At 36.0% G+C, this 18,450-nt stretch overlaps 1 protein-coding gene across 2 annotated transcripts in view; it reads right to left on the bottom strand.

Moving 5' to 3' along the window:
- The window catches only part of LOC132145107 (myosin-binding protein C, fast-type-like), a 32,808-nt gene extending 17,401 nt beyond the window's left edge, over positions 1-15,407 (bottom strand). The window contains exons 1-3 of one of the 2 annotated variants that reach the window (XM_059555856.1): positions 15,308-15,407; positions 3,076-3,111; positions 2,948-2,962 (exon numbers count right to left, since the gene is read on the bottom strand). In XM_059555856.1, the coding sequence (XP_059411839.1) occupies positions 2,948-2,962; positions 3,076-3,111; positions 15,308-15,329 (73 nt within the window). In that variant the 5' untranslated portion in view covers positions 15,330-15,407. The remainder of the gene's footprint in view (positions 1-2,947; positions 2,963-3,075; positions 3,112-15,307) is intronic. The other variant, XM_059555847.1, reaches the window with a different exon arrangement.
- Between the last annotated feature and the right edge of the window lie 3,043 nt (positions 15,408-18,450).

Here is an 18,450-nt window from a genome sequence, read left to right as displayed (position 1 = left end):
GTGACAACCACTTCAAAGTATCAGTATACTGCATAACCTTGGCTTCTTAAACGGTCACCACATTTCTAAAAAAGATTCCAAGAAGTTAAAATAAAACATGGTTGCAAGACATCAAGATGATGTCTGTCATGGTAAATAAGTCATGTAATGTAATGTAAATCCTACCAAATTAGTCTGATTGGAACAGTATTGTAGTATGTAAATAAATTATATTTTGTAAAATGGCCAGAGGTTGAAATAAAATATCTTTTGGTTTATGCACACTCATTGATATATACACAAACTAATAAATAAAGTATATATCCAAATTTTCTCCAGTTAACTTATTTGACCTAAAGTACAAATAAAAGGATAATTTAAGGTACTGTAAACAATTTTAGTCACTGCTAACTTTTAAGGAACTGCTAACCTTATGTAATTAGACATGCCTCCTCTTTTCAAAACCTGGTGAAACCAAAGAGTCTTCATAGTCTACAGGGAGATAGCTATTAACTAGCATTTCAACTTAGTATACAAAGCAAACATCTAATGTATAATATAATATACTATTTTATAAATTAACTTTGCAAGTCAGTCAATGGTGGTAAATTAAATTTGTATTCAGATGGTGGTTACATAATTGAATATTTATATATTTATATATCACATTAAAAAATAACATTAACAAAGCTGAATAGAAATATTAAAGAATAATCTACATGTTGAAATATTAACAAATAATAAAAATGACAAAAGAACATAAAAATGTTAATGCTTTCTAGTAATATCTGTCAGATAATATGGATTTTTTTTTGAGTCTTTTTTTTTGTTTGCCTAAAATCACTTTCAGCACCTGTAAAGGCTAAAATATGACGTACTCTTCATCTGGATGCTTTGGCGAAACTTAATTTGAATAGACAGCGAGACTGTTTTCTGTTATAGTAAGTCTCAAAAAATAATATGTCCTTTAAAAAAGAGAGCACTGTTAAGTGACCAATGAACTAACGTGAATGAAAACAGACTTGCTGGCATTCACCAAAGCAGTCTCAGATTTCAAACCACTTGTTTGCTTGTTGGTCTTGATTTGGCCAGTCAGAACCCCTGTGACAGACCTGCGGACCACCGACAGAGACAGTGACTGACATTTGGTCACATGCACAGTCACAGGAAAGCAACTTGCACATTGACAAATAAGCACACACACACAGCGAGCCAAAATGAGTGTTTCTTTCCCTTACCGTCGCGGCCCTCATCATCTAAATTTAAAGAAACAATGGAAGCATAATGAGGTTAACGCAGCACGTACAGAGAGATGGGTTAAACACCAACATTATAATAAAACGCCCCAGTGTCTTGTTTCTGGAAACTAGAGCTGGAGGGAAAGTGCAAACAAACCTGGACAAATAAAAGAATAGCAGCATACCTGTCAAACAATGTCACTCAGCAGTTTTGAGTAAACATGATTTGAAAGTTATTTGTATAATGCAATGACATTTACTGTATGGGGTCACTGTAGAATGTTAACATAAATTCACAAATCCACAATGAAATGTGAATTATAAGCACATCTGATGAAGAAGTGCACATGTTGACACGTCTCACCCTTCACCCTAGGCTAGGAAACTCTCCTGCAGAGGGAACAAATTGTACCTCAGTACAGTATTCATTTTATGACACCAAATTCATGACAAAATGAACCAAGAACTGCAAACATGTATGTACATTCTTAGTGTTCACTCTTGGATTAAACTACATTATCATAATCAAAGCCACGATCAGCTTCAGTGCACGTTGTTCAAAGAAATTCATACATACACCAGTAAATGCATATAAACACACATACAAATATATATTTATAGATTATGCACTTAAAAAGTGGCACTTAAACATCACTGAAATTTTTCATTTTGTTTTTCAAGATTAAATAAAAGGTCTTTTTAGAACAGTGTTTACTGCAGACTCACATTTTGCCATTTAAATGCCAATAATAGAATCTCCCACAGCAACTGGAAAATTACTCTAGATTTTCAAAGAAATTGTAATAAATAAAAAAAATCGCATGTTTTTAAACGCATGCAGCACAGCAATAATAAGTTATCTTCTATATCAAAGCATATGCTGGGCTTTTGTTTATAACGCATCTTCGGCAGTGAGTTAAGTAGGCTTTAATGTTATTTATGTGGGCAGAAACAATATACTGTAACTTATGTAAACTGTATTATCTAGACACAGAATAGTATATAAATATTGTTCTGTATAAATGCATAGCTAAGTTTAAATGTATTATTGCCGACAGTTCTTCTATTTATAAAAGCAGTTAAGTCACCCTGAACCGGGTACGGTGAGATCAAGGCAAAGAAGATGAAAATAAACGCAAATAGTCTTTTATAAACCCACTCAAGGGTAAATCCAGGACAGAACAGACAGAATCACATGTAAGGACGTAGTAGACCGGACAAACACAGACTGCACAGACTAGGGCTTAAATACATGGGATGACAGGACAATAAACAAGACACACCTGAAACAAATGACACAATCAAACATGAAGGAAAACTAGGTCACGGAGCACATGAGGGATAAAAACACAACAAAAACTGTCCCAAAACTTTATGCATTATGGCGTTGTGATTGATAATTATATTGTTGTTCAACTAAGCAATATACTGCATATATGTGTCAATATGTAAAAATGCCTTTAGGTTCAATACTAGTTGGTTTCAGGTATGATTCATGCATTTGCTATATTTAAAGATGAATTAGAACAGGTTAAATTAATGTATAGCACAGCGCTCACTTAATCCTAACGCCTTATAGTGCAGACTAACCACCATAACACACACACACACACACACACACAAACACACATACAAAGCTCATATGTAGAAGCAAAGCTACCCCTTGAACCCTTGACAGACTGAATGAAGACAAATGGCGTTCATGACAAGATTCAGAGCATGTAACCCACCTTCGGAAGGCTTATCTGTGAAAAGAAAAAAAAAAACATGCTGAGAGTGAGTCTGACTGTTATTAAATTATTAATTTCATCAAACAGATTATAAACATTTAGTAGAATAAAGAGATACAAATACAAACCAGCAGGTGGAGCTTCCACCTTCTCTCCCTTGGCACCTGAAACAATTTACATTTATAATCACAGTATTCAAAAGGGGTCACGTTAAAGTAATGAAGTTAAAACTGTTTTGTACTATTAGTTTTGTTCAGTACTGTACAAAAGTCTCAGGCCATTCATATTTTCACCATCAAAAAAAGGTTTTAAACCAGTTATTTCTCTCTTTAAAGTGTATCAATAGGAAATATCAGTTTACATTCCGTTTGCCATTAATTGTAATAATGCATTGAGATTTTTGTATTCACAAGGAGTCTGACAACAGACTCTCACCCTCAACCAGTCCATCTGGATTCACATGGAGAAAAAAATAAAAATCCAGAAGAACTGTGACAACGTCTCCTAGATACTTGAAGCATATTTCAACAGCGTATTAGCTGTGGGCAGACTCCTTGTGCATATAAACATCTCACTGGGTTATTACATGAATAGAACAAGAAATGTTCAGAAATGTAAACTATACAGCATATACACATATGTAAATCATGAAACAGAGCAGGTAAATGGGGAAAAATTCTGCATGACTTAGAGCAGAATCAGAACAATAAATAAATGTATAAACACAGATTAAATATCCACATACATCCTCATAAAAAAACACTTATGAGATGGCCTAACCTATTTTCAAGGCTTCATGTTAAAAAATACAAGTAAAATCAGCATATGGAGAAAGGCCTGAGAGTATTTAGGAGAGCAGGCATCCGAGCCTCTCCTCTGGTCTACAGTAGGTGTAGACAGCTTTGCTACATCGTGCCACCGTCACCTTCCTAGTCGCAGTCTTGGCCTCAAATTGACTCTGGACCTGAAAGGAGTGGTCAGACCTTCACTATTTAGTGTTAAGGATATGAGACACCGCACCTGGCCTCGGCCCTGTGGGTCAGATTGCGTGATCTGCTTGCATACCGATGTACCGACACGTCTATTTTTGATTAGGTTTGTCTTTCAGATTGCAATATGTTAATGGGGCTCAGGCACTTCTGGTAGATCTCCTCGTCCCAGAGGAGGTGTGGGATGTGGCGATCCAGCAATTTATAAATGCTTCCCCTGCCTCGGGATCTAAGGAGCTGGCTAAGATGTCCACCCGAAAAAGGATAGAGCAGCAGGTTCACCAGACAGCTGAAGGTCACGACTGTACACAAACAGGGACCTGTAACAACTCTACTGAGAAATGGTCAAATGCTCTGAGCAACTCTCACCTTACTGATGAATTGGCCTGGCAGTGTTAATTTGCTTGGCTAAAATGTATTTAAAAATCTTTGCTGAGGTGGAGGGCCCAGTCAGCTTTTCATTAAAATGGCACTGTCTTCTTAAATCCATCACTAACACCACTGCAATGCTGTGCATGTGTCACTATGGAAACCAATATAATCCTCGCGCTCTCATCTGTTGAGCTCAAGTAAACATCTATTAATCATCTTTTATATCCTTGGTAAATCAAGACAATCTTGCCGGTTAAGCTAAAAGGAGAAATCTGGTGGTGATTTGAGCATCTAACTCACTGATTTATGTTTTTCAAAAGCAATGTATTAAAATGTGTTTTAAAATGTTACTGATGTGATGTTACTGTTATTATTTTTAAGCAAAAAAAATACATTTTTTTTTTTAAATAAAGCTGAAATAAAGTATAAATATTATATAAAAATTAATTTAAAATTATAAATGTTTCCTTTGCAGATAAATGAAATAAGTTTAAGTCTTTAAAACTGAAATAAAAGAAAAAAAGCACATAAACAAATTACTAAAGCTTTTCATTTAAACAAAAACTGAAAAATATGAAAATAAATTATATTTCAAAATATTATTAAATACTACAATAGTATATAAATAATAATAAAATAACACTGTGCTATATTGACTTTTCCTAATGATATTTTTTCTACCTATATTCTCTAAGGGCTCCTGATCTCCTGCTCAACTCAGATGTTGGCACTTCTCTGGTTTCCAGTCGTCAGCACTCTCTCCATCTTGCTAGACTTGGTCTCTGTCACTGCTACACACAGTCACAGTGCTAAACACTAACAGACACTCACTCACACGCAACACAAACACACATGGTCTAAAAGTGTAGGTGAGGTAAGAAGTCAACTGGAGGCCAGTGTAGCCTGAATGCTAGTGCGAAAACACTAATGCAGATGAGATGTAGTGTAGACTTAACCACCTCCACAGCAGCAGCGTTGTGATTGTTAACTAAAACTATTACAATCATTTTAGTATTTCAATTAAGTAAAATTGAAATAAAAGAAAAAATATATATATTATGAAAAACCTAAAAACATAAACAAACATTAGAAATGTTGCCTCGGCCACTAACTCAAATAAGTTTAAGATGAAGTATTAAAAGCTAAAGCAGAATTCAAATGAAAATAATCTAGCTATATATAACATATATATATATATATATACATGACAAGCACATAAAAATGACTAAAAAGAAACAAAAAAAAAGTATATTACAAATATTAATGATGTTATAATAGTATATGAATAATATTACAATTATATTTCTTATTAATATTTTTTATAATATTTGTACATATTTTTTTCACTGAAAGGGACATCCATGGATAAAAATAATATGAAAGCCCTTTTGCAAGCCTGTTTCCTCCTCTTCAAAACAAACAAACAAATAGATAAATAAATAGGCTAAATTACAACTTTATAATCACACGGTCTAACAGTTTTCCTTTGCAGTTGTGACTTTATATATCACAAATTCATTTTATTTTTTATTTTTACACTGAAGGAGGCATACATGGGCTTTCATAGGAGACAGAAAGAGAGGCAGACAGAGATGGTCAGAGCTGGACTGAGTTTAATGTGGTCGTATTAAATTAGCACGGAGAAGACTCGGATATCTAAAAGTACGTTTCATAAACAACATATGAGAAAAGTGTAAACGAGTGGTCTAATGCCCTCTCGTCTCCTATGCCTCTCTCTGTTTCGATAATGTGAATCCATTTCCATAAATACAACATCTACAATTACAAATATCTCCATCCTCACATACTCCATATATAGTCTGAGGAATAACTCAGTTTTTATGTGGCTATTCATTTCTCTCTGATCCAAACATGGAAGGTCCTACGATGCTAATCCATGGTCGTTTCAGAGACGCCAGCCCCACTGGCCCCTGGGTCGCACAGCTATTCGGAAACCTAGCAAAACAAACCACATGATGCCCTGAAATTGAGAGCAGGCTGAAATCCAGCATCAGCATTTGAAACTATATCGTATTCGTGGCCGCACATTTAGAATTTGCTCACTTTAGTTACTTTAGCATACAGCGCTAGTACTCTCTCCTTCACTTTGCTGACAAATCACTCTCTACTCTGTGTTCATCTCGCTCTCTCTCTGGTCGCTTCCTCGCTCTCTAAGGCCGACTAACCTCTGTGGAATGTTCACGAAGCTAATCTCTTATGACATTTACTTCACTACTTCTTTATATCTCTTTCTTCACCAAAGGTAAAAGTCTTTTTGGAGCCGATAGCCTCCCGACTAATCAAAATACAGATGCGGTTGAGGACAATTAAGTTCAGGTTGTCTAAAAACAAAAGAGAGAACGTGTCATTTTAACCATTTTGACAGGTTTCACAACATTGTCAAGTCTGAAAGCAGGGGCCTCACTCCAAGTGGCCTTGAGTTAACATATCGACCCACACCACCCTGTGTTAATGTCGACAAATGCCCTTCGCATGTCGCCACATATATGCTTCCAAAGCACTCCGACTTGTCACATACAGTGTTATACAAACAAAACCTGAAAGGATGTCTACATGTTTAGAGTCAGGCTCAAATGTGTTTCAAGTGTAACTAATACAAAAAAAAAGTAAAATAAAATAGCAGCCTACTGTTATTTATCCTATACAGTTTTAATCTGTCAACAATTTATGGGTACAAAATGTATGGATAACTGCTAACAAAACATCTTGGTCTGGATCTGGGTCTGGTTAATGATCTCAAGCTAAAAGGAACCAGTGTGGTCCGATTTACGATTTTTCCCTTTTAGGAAATCAAAAACAAAGCCCAAACAGTGTGGCTCCACTCACAAACAAATGCCTCTTATGAGTTGATTCCTTTTAATGAATCATTCACAAACTTTCTATACACTATCTTGGGAGTTTATAACTGAAGTGCCCATAATGTAATAATTGTATTCATTGATTTCTACAACAAATGCAATTTGAAGTTATTTCCGTTAGTATCCACAGCATTAGTTTCTGGTTTTATATTTATAACTGTTAAATTAATAATTGATCTGCTTATGTACTAGTTTAGAAAGAACCCTAAACAATTTCTAAAATTACCTGAGAGATCATTTATTATGTCTAAATATCAATCTCATGACATTAATGATGATTTGATTTATGGATATAGATTGTAATATATTATCATTGAAATATCCCAAAGTTAATTGATCAGAGTGAATCGGAATTTAATCAAATGCTTGCAAATCAGAAACCGATTGAATCTGAGATCTGTATCCATACCCAGTTGCGGTCTAGGTCTTGACCTAACCCATTGAGTTAAAAGGGGCTGTGCAGTCCAGTTGCAACAAACCCATTAAGTTAAGAAAACCTCAAAGGGATAGTTCACTCAAAAAATCTGCCATGAATTACTCACCCTCATGTCATTCCAAACCTGTAAGACCTTTGTTCATCTTAGGAACACAAATTAACATATTTTTAATGAAATCCAAGAACTTTCTGACCCTCCATAGACAGTAAAGTAACTAAAATGTTCTTAGGTAAAAATTCCATGTGACATTGTGGTTGAACCATAATTTTACAAAGCTACGAGAATACTTTTTGTATACAAAAAAAAAAAAATTAAGACTTTATTCTGCATCACTGTCCTCCGCCATTACGGACAGCACCACAACGTGCATTCCTCTGCACGCATGTTCTACATCAGCAGCAGCATACACATGTGTTGTGGTACTCTTGATAAAGGAATTAAACACAGCCTACAGGGCAAGGCATCAACGAATAGTCATCTTCTCACCATAGGCCCCGCCTACTGGCGTTTACTTGTTTAACATCTGACACTTGATTATGCTGAATGCGAGTGTTGCATTGCCATCAAAAGCGAATAGAAATTATAATTACTGCCGCTGTCTTGTCTACACTGGATACAGTATATCGGCTTTCTGACACAGTCCACATCCTTGAGTCATGACACGTGTGAAAGAACATTCGCTTTCAAAGTGTTTGGTTTAAACAGCTTGTTTGCATCTTTGTACAGATATTAGAAGAATCTCAGCATACAGAACAAGTGGATAGTTTATTTTTGATGCATCATGGATCATGTCAGAGGATTGATTAGAGCATTTTGTTTTGCAAATGAGACAAAGAGTCATGGAGAGCTCACATAGAAACATTTGTTGAAAGATGAAGCGGTACTAGATCTGACTGCAGCTGAATCACAATCCATTAGTAATTGACTTTCTAATGCTTTGTCTGGAAATGACCGTTTTATTTTGATCGTGTTGTCAAAAATGTTGTCATATGCAATAGGGAGGGAGTGCTGATACTGTTTCCTATGCAGGGATGTTAGCCAATCATAACAATGGACGATTTCTGACAAGCCTTAGAGGACACGTCCCTTAAAAACAGGACATTTTAGAGAGAGGCCTTAATAATTAAACTTAAATTTAAAGTTAAACCAATGATGTCACATGGACTATTTTAAGGATGTCCTTACTACATCTCTGGGCCTTGAACGTGTCAGTTGTGTTGGTGTTAATGGAGGGTCAGAAAGCTCTCGTATTTCATCAAAAATTTCTTAATTTGTGTTCAAAAGATAAACGTAAAACGTACTGTAAAGGTCTTACGGGTTTGGAATGGCATGAGGCAAATTAATGACAGAAATGTCATTTTGGGGTGAACTAAAGGTCTTTGAGTCCAAAATTCAAACACTGCCTCCGAAAATTTCGTACGTCATAAAAGAATTCTGATCAGGTTCAATTTTCTGCTTTTTTGTATCTATAGCAAGCATTTTAATAGGAAAAGATGATGAATACGAAAAAAAAAAATATATATATATAAACATTTCAGACTCAGTGTGCAAGGACCTTTAATTCTATTATCAACTTGGGTTTTCCTACTGTAAGGAGTTAAGAAACTGACTGCTGGCCCTGACATCAACTCCGATACCGAATTAATATAATGAATTCCTTTTAAAATATTTCAAGTTCAGGATAAACAGACTATGATGGGAACAGACAAGTTATATACAGTATGTAGTTTTTCCAAGGATATCACAAAAAAAATAAATAAATAAATAAAAACAATCCCCTCAAGCTTCATTCAGCTCCTCAGATCCAGATTGAAAGCAGCTATTTTTACAAGCGGGTGTGTGATGGAGTGTCTTTGGCATTAGAAGTATTTGGAGTGGATACAAGTGCGGGGAGGGTCGGCCGCACATGATGAAGTTTCTCTGTTTTATGAGGATGGAGAGAGTGATTCTTTTGGCAGCAAGAGGAAACATTTAAGAGAAACGCTACTATATCTATCAGTCTCTGCGTGACAGTACTGATGATTTGAGTTATGGAAATAGATCGTAAATATCTTTTTCCTACATACATGCAAAGATGAGGTGGTGGGGATAAAGATGAAGATTGGGGAGATGGTGACGCAGGAACAGTTTGATCACGAACATCTGATCTGAGAATATAAATAAATTGGTTGCTATGGGTCATGCTGTGTATGGTATCACAACCTATATAATTCCTAAGAATAGTTATAATTTTACATGAATTTGTCAAACTGAAGTCCACTTCAGCTGATTCAACAAAAAATATTTACATGAGCTGACGTTCAAACAGGATTTCAAATAAATATGTGATTAAAATGATTCTCTCTCCCTGTATTTATGAACTAAAGACAGGCTATCATATAAAATAAATGTCAAAAGGTGTGGTTTATGGAGTGATGATGTTGAGATTAATTATGGCCTCTTTACTTCTTGACAGTAATCTCTTTCTCTTTTCCACGCTCAGTACAGCACGTTGCATTTTTAATAAACCAAGCAAAGTTGTAACTGAACTTGACAGCCAGTGATCATCATGTATTAAGGAAAAGAGCACATTTTACATTTTAACACATTTTGGGTTTTTATGGCGAGGAACAAAAGTTTTGAGCAAGTTTTAGAGGACGAAGAGATGATCACGGTTTTTCACAAATATAAATGCATTCATTTTTTTCATCAAATGTAAAGGATAATTTACATTTCTAATTGCTTTCAAATATGTAGGCTATATAATATATAATGTTCAGGGCAAAAATCTAAAATAAATGTTGAATATAAACAAATAAAAATAAAAAATAATAAGAAATGTTAAAAATTATAGTAAACAAATTACTACAAAGTAAAAAAATATCGTGAACTGAACAGGGCAAGCAACAGTTTGGTCAAATGTCCAGAAACTCTTTCACATTTGTCCCGGGTCAGTGGATCATGCAAACACTTTATTACTTACACTACCCGTGCAATTTAATTAGTATACACTTTTTCTTTAGAAAGTTAAAAAAGTGTTAAATGGGCATGTTGCTTCTATATAAAAATGACTTATGCTGTGTGTGCTGAGATTTTGGGGCGGTGAAGGAAAGGTTGACGATTTAACAGAGATAAATAGATAGAAATTAGCATAGTGGTTTTGTCGGAGCACTTGAGGAGATTTACCTTCCTGCCGAGTTTAGTTCAAATCTAATCAAATCTAACTCGTGAACCAGCTAATCAAGGTCATTGGGTTCTCTTTAATATTACACGATTCCAGATCTCCAGGAGGAAATCTGAGGAAGACTGGTGTGTGGAATATGCAACAGGGTTTCTGAATGTACTCAAACACCGATATCAGGTCGTGCAGTACATATCCCATTGCGTACGTTGTGTTGGAGGATATATTCTAAAACACACAAAAAGCAAGTGCCCCACCAGTGTTGGGAAAGTTCACTTTCTACATGAACTAGTTCAAAGTTCAATTCACAAATTTTAAAATGAACTAGTTCAGTTCATAGTTCAAACTACAAAATTTTGAACTAAAGTTCACAGTTCCAAAAATGAACTAGTTCATAGTTCTTTTTTTCCATACCTTGCAAGCTATTATTTTTCAAAATTATTGCCACAGCCCATATAGAATCACAGACCGCAATTATTTTATCAGTTTTAACAATGAAGCTTTGCGTCAGATTTCATCTTCATATCCAATTTTGAATCCTTATCCAACCAGGGTTTACATTAGCATTGAGGGGACAGCATTTCCCCATTGTTGCTTTAATGCTTTGTCTCCCATTCTCACCGACCTTGTCATAAACATCATAAAATTGTTTTAAATGGTCATACGCCTTCTTGCTACATGCTGCTGTCGTTTGCTGTTTTTTTTTTTGATGACGCGTCACGCATGCGGCGGACGGCTGTGCGACACTGGTGGCTGGTGTTGCCAGATTGGGTGTTTTTTTCCGCTACATATTAAGACTCGTTTACGGTGTGTTTTAGCCGGGTTTTCGCCTGGAAGGCTCTATAGTAATCTGGCACCCTATTGAACGAAGTTAACCTGAGAGAGCGTGCCGTTCACAGACACAAGAATGAACGAGTTCACAGGAACGTTCATCAGGCATTAATACAGCACGTTCAGTTCACGTTCGCCCAAAATATGAACGTTCTATTGAATACTATCGTTCAATGAACGCGTTCAGGCACAACACTGGCCCCCACATCTGCGTGTGTTCCATCATGAAGAAGATGCATGCTAAGGAGTGCATTGTGATGTTAACGGGCATGAGGTAATGTTACACTACCCCAGCTGGAAATGAGATATTGAATGTTAAGACACCTATTACTGTCACTGTTACTGTATATGTGTGTGTGGGTATGTGTGTAAGGGGCGTTGGGCGATGGGACTACTTAGATACATTTTCAGGTATACAAAACCTCCCTTTGGGGATGTCCAAAGATGCCCTCAGTTTGGAAAAACAATTTGTAAATAACATGAAGTTGTTCTCCAAGCCCCCTTGGAGGTGTACTGACCCCCTGGTTGAGAACCACTGGTATATGTATAACTAAATATTTGTGTGTCAGAAAAGAGAATGGAGCATGAATATGTCTATTTTGCATCACAGAGTTCACAGCGAGTGTCTGTGTCATTCTGTGCATTTTTGTAGTGCAAATTTGGGAAAAGAGAGCACCATAATAAAGACATTTCGGATGGCAAATAAGAGGCTTAAACTTCCCTTATACTCAATACTTGTTGTTTCATTAGCAGGGTTACAGGGAACTCTTGTTGTCCTGCCAGGACAGAAATGACATTATTTCAGCCTGGCAGGGCAACACAGGCTTATGGACAAAGAGACTCAATATTGTCACAGAAGATGCTTAAACGGCACAAGTAAATAATCATTTTAGGCTGTTTTAGAAGTCCAAAGGAATCCTTCACTCATCTCAAACTGTCACAGGCCGGATATTTGACTATTATGATAAAGCTTGAATATTATATTAGACTCTTTGTGTAGTAATTTATATTAATGTGACATATCGCATGGGCTTTATTTCAGCCCCAATCCAAAATTAATGCAAATGCACAATTTATAGTGCACAGCCGTGACCCACTATTACAATACTATCATTACAAAGTATCCATAATCATGGAGCAATATGCAGAGACACACAACTCTGAACACTTCTCTGCTGTCAACATGCCCATTTGTAAAATTGCATACCCTCCTAAAAGCTGCTCAAGGCCGCGGGGCTATTCTGGAAGCTGTTTATTAAGGAATCGTGCTCCTTGCCAGTCACTATGGCTTCAGCAGATCCAGACAGACTTTATCTTGACAGTTCCCCACTCTGAGCAAAGTGGCCTGTGTATGTGACCGGGAAACTTTAAGTGAAGGGTGGTAAATGTGAGCTTTAAAAAGCAATAAACTAAAAGAGTGGCCTCGTGTGTGGTCTGAAGTGTGTAGGTAGGATGAAGGAGAAAATGAAAGAGGGACAGAAGGATAGGCAAGAGAAGATGCAACAGGTTAGGCTCCGGTGAAATGATCCAGTTATTTGACACTCTGATGTCATGCTCTCCAACTGGGATTAACACGGAGTCATGGGGCTGACTTAGAAGGAAAAACTGAATCATAACAGAGCCAAGGCAGATCTCAAGAAGGGATGGTGACATAAGACCAAAGACATTGAACTGACCTTGTGTGTTTTTTTTAAAGTATCATCTACATGAGGCTCAATGCATGCCCATGAAAACCAACTGATGTACTTAACAGAATACTGAACTTTTTACATTATACAACAGTTTCATGTGAAAAGCAAAGGCTGAAAATAATAAAATAAAAAATAAATAAATAGAAATATTAGACAATATGCATGTCTGCCTTACTCTCTTTACATTTTAATTGGTTATATAAATATTAAATAACAATAATAAAATGTCCTGCTATAGAAATTATAATATGTTTCTACTATGTAGTTTTCTTTTTAAAAGGCTCATACAGACTTTTCATTTGTACCTGCATTTTCTGATTAGACCTGTCAAATTATTTGTGTAAATTACTTTTTAATCATTTTAACAAATAATTCAAAATAAAATAATATTATCATTCTTTATATTTTTTAGCAAAAATGGTTCAGTTTCCTGAGAACGGTTATAACGTATTCCATCTTTCTAAATATCAAGAATTCGCAGTTCCATTTACAGTAATTACAAACATTCTGATCTGTTTTCCTTAACAGCATCCACCGTTAAGCAGCTTAGAGCCACAATGAACATTAAATGCAGTTTTTGAGAGTATTACTGCATGACGGCGGTTTTGCTTATTGTCCTGCTGTTGCTGGAGTAATGACTTCTCTATGAGGATGATTTAGTTTAGATTTGAAACACAAACTCTATTTTGTCTGAAGATTTTTTCAGTCAAATCTGTCATTTCTTTCTGCCTCAAGACAGTACTGACATGTACTGCTTAATGAAAATATAGAAGGTCATATTTTAGAGCATCAGTCAGATACAAAGTTCACAGCCGCATTACATGACTGAACATGGATATCCTTTGACACCAACTTCTGATATCTGATGCTAATGATCACATCTGCTGGTTACACTTCAATCCCTGCAATTCACTCTCCTTAAAAGCTCCATAAAAAGGGAAGGCTTTTACCTCTGTATCAGTGCCAGCAAATGAAATCATACTGTGTGTTCAGAACTAACCCCCTCCAAATATAAACATTAATACTTTGAGGACCATACTTGAAATGCTATTGATTTTTAATTGTGCACTTCACATCAATCGATAGACTCATTTTCATAATGATCAGAATGTCACCTGCAGGGTCAATCAGGGATTGAGTGTTCGAATGAAGGTCTTTCTGCAGGCGAAACAACATATTCATGCAGCTTTATGTGCTATCCTTTGAGTATGTATCACATAAAATGCATCCTCTTGGAACGTGATTCAACCTCAGATCATTTCAATTGAGTTTCATTACAGAAGAGCATTGTCCATTGGTTAATAATTAGCAATAATGAATACAGGCTGGAATATACACAAACACAACATTGCCAGAGTTACAGTCTTAAGGAGTTGCCAAAAGTCAGAGGCAGTCTGCAGATTTTGGGAGCTCACATTTGACCAATTTCACACATAAAAAAAAAATTGCATCATGTATGATGGACACAGATTTAGATGACGATTACATCCAGATGGAGGATGTCAAATATGTTTCAGATTTGAAAGGTCATGTGCTGTCTCCCAGTCTGAAAGTTATCATCACAATCATAATTCAAACTGGGTATCTTCTCTGTCTAGTCGCCCATACTGCCAAACCCCAAACTGAAAATGGACCTCTCACTCCTGCTGCTGCCAACCCAACCTATAAAATTCATCTTTCAGCGCCTGTCACAGCCGAGACCATCTAAACATCTTCTTATTATACATTCAGACCCATGATTTATGCTTTAAGCAACTAAAGTAACATTTCTCAACCTCTGCGGGTAGTTAGCTAACAAAAAGTGTGAACTAGTGATCAAGATTTAAGTAATTCAGCTTGATGAATGAAATCTTTATGGATGGGCCAGACACTTAAGCATTTTAAGAGTAAAAGAGCATCATTTTCATTAACATGACGCATAAAATGACAAATAGTGGTGATAAAAATCTACCCTAGTGTTCAATGTAAAATCAATGTTGAAATGAACTTAAAGAGGCTTACCTGGCTTCTTCGGTTCAGGCATGGTGGTTCGTCATATGTCGCTCACCCTGACTTTTCTTTCTCCCACACTTTACTCATCTTTCATCCCTTTTATTCCCTCCTCCCTTGGCAAGCATGTCGTCCCCATCCTTGAGAAAGATAGAGGAGGGTGGGTGAGAAGAGAAAAGAGCGATACAGGGAGAGGGAGCGACAGAACGAGTGTTACTTGAGATCTTAAGGGAATACAACTTGGACAAGACGAGCAGACGAAAGACAGAGACAAGGGTGAAAAAGTTTAACATTATAACAAACATGGTGTCTCTGAGTTAATTGGTTATCTTGTTAAGGCGTGCTGTGAAACCAGCTATTCGCTAATGGCACGATATACTTGTAGATATTTTAACTGACAGCCTGTTTGAAGCACTTTACAGTGAAGCTGCTTGACACCTGTGATCATCTATGAAGTGATTCTTACCTAAGAGAGACTTGTCAAGAACAGAATCAGGCTGCTGAAATGCTGTCAGAGGTTAACTACGTTAGATAGGCTGACCTTTGACCTTATAGCTCTCAAAGCACTCCTTTCAACAATGTAAGTGCTTTGAAAGACAATCCTGCTCACTCATTCATTCACTCTGACTGTGTTTTACAAATAATAAGACTAAACATTTTTATGGAACTTTTATGCATCCGGCCCCAGGTTAAATAACTCACCCAAATACACGCATATGTTGAAGCATATAAAAATTAGAAATTTAATCAACATAACTTGTATAATTAATATAACAAAACTTTAAAAAAATGACTTTGCTTATTATAGTATTATTTCTCGCGTGCCAGTTTTAACAACAAATAGTTTTTTGTTAAATGTTGATGTCAGAATAATCGATGAATTATTAGAAAATAATTTGTGTTGTGTGCATTATTTTCTAATAATTCAACAGTCTGTCATAAGTTTTTCAGCTTATATTACAGTCACCACACTTCAAGAAAGATTGTTCTCATTGTTCGGCGGGTTGTGTTTCAAGACATTCATCAGGTTTTTGTCTTTAAAATGCTCTTGAGTGTACGATTAATTTCTTATTCATCTCATCCAACGTCTCCGCTGTTTCTCCAGAACATTATCAACATAATAAGCGTTTATTACATCCTGGGGAAAGCACATGCATGCGTCATGGTACTCTCCAAAATGGCGGAAGACAGACTGTTTTACTTGTTACAACCTTTTTGTCCTTACTAAGTTTCTGGGTCTGGGAAGATTTTAGTTGTGTTGTTGTCCATGCAGAGTCAGAGCTCTCAGATTTCATCAAAGATATCTAAATATTTTGTTCCTAAGATGAACAAACATGGGTTTGGAATGAAATGAGTGTGAGTAATTTTAATTTTAAGACTGAATTTTCATTTTGGGGTGAACTAGCCCTTTAATGCAATTACAAGAAAGAAAGAGAGAGAGATAGCGTGTGTGTGAGAGAGAGAGAGAGAGAGAGAGAGAGAGAGAGAAATTACGTGTGTGTGAATTTCCTGAGTCTGTGCATCTCTCAGCAGCGTCTCTACTAATAGCGAAACTGTAAGTTTATCTGCTTCAAAAACACTATAACCTTGCTAGTGATAAATGACCAGTTTAAGCTGATAGTTTAACTTGCTAAACTATTTTCCTGATAAAATCGTCAGAGCAGTGCTAACAACACATTTCTGTGCCTGTAGTATAATTTTACGTGAATACACTACCATTCAAATGTTAAAGTCAGCAAGACTTTTTTAATGCTTTATTTAGCAAGGATGGATTATTAAATTAATAGAAAGGGACAGCAAGCATTTACATTGTAAAAAAAAAAACATATTTATTTATTTATTCCTATTAAACAAAGACTTTGAGGGAAAGGATCATGGTTTCCATAAACATTAAGCAGAACACTGCTATGTCTTTATTAAAATGATTTCCAAAGGGACATGACACTGAAGACTGCAATGCATGACTGCTGAAAATTCAAATTTGCCATCACAGCATAAATCTACATTTCAAAACATAATAAAATAGAGAGCATTGATTTTAAATTGTAATAATAATTCACAAATAAAAATTATTAAATAAATGCAGCCTTAATAAGCAGACACTGACCCCAAACTTTTAAATGCCAGTGCAAATCAAATATTTCAATATTTGCCTCTACTTTTCATCAACTAAAATATTATTCATGTCAATTAAACTTTAAAGACGTTTTAAAAAACTGACTTAAATGAATATGATATTACAAAATAATGACCAAGTTAAAAGGATAGTTTCTTCAAAAGCCATAAACTGACTTAAACAAAAAGTATGAAAAATTAACACTGTGATTATGGTGTGAAACACGATAAAATAAAAAATACTAAATGTGAAATGGAATGATGAAAAAATGCCCCGTGTATGGTGTACAGATCTCTTTAAAGGCTAAACTGTGGAGATCAGAGTTTAGTCATGCCCCTGGTGCGAAAGCTTGAAGTGTAGAGTTCAGTGACGCTCTATTAAGCTTGACACACCAATAAATGCTTTTTGAAACTTCAATTTGGGGGAGAGAAGACTGGGCAGAGACTGTGCTATTTATAGAAAGTGCAACTTGAGAGGCAGGTGTCAAGTAGAAAAGGAAAAAGAGAAATATTACAGAGGAGAAGAGGCAGAAGAGACGCACGTACAAGCACAAGACAACAGACGAGAAACAAGATACTTCATGCTTCATAGAGTGCTAACTTAATTTATTTGATTCAATTACACATAATAAGTGCTTGGGAAAGAAAATATAAATCCTATTTCAGAATATATAAGAGCAGAACGACTCTCATCATGAAATGTAAACAGAAAATGTCAATGGCCGAGTAGCACACATGCCTTTACAGTGAGGAGATGGCTAATTATAGTCCTGCAGGAGTGTGGGGCTGTACCATTGTCTGAGGGCGTGCTGACAGACAGCAATGACTAGATGGAAGAGGGATATATTCATTTCAAAGCAGGAATGTCTTGGAAATCACATGGCATGTGTGCATGGAGAGGAGAACCCAAGCTCTTCTGCTGAAACAGTCTATCAGTCATACAGGCGCTCTTATGTGTTCAGTTATGGAAATGCCAATAGGCCACGCTGTATCACTTACCTCACTGTCATCTGATTAATGTAAATGAAAGGGTGTGAGTG

This window comes from Carassius carassius, chromosome 1, assembly GCF_963082965.1.
Source record: "Carassius carassius chromosome 1, fCarCar2.1, whole genome shotgun sequence".
NCBI classification, from domain to species: Eukaryota; Metazoa; Chordata; class Actinopteri; order Cypriniformes; family Cyprinidae; genus Carassius; species Carassius carassius.
The sequence above is the reverse complement of the archived record's forward strand: the minus strand, read 5'-3'. Positions and strand labels throughout refer to the sequence as shown.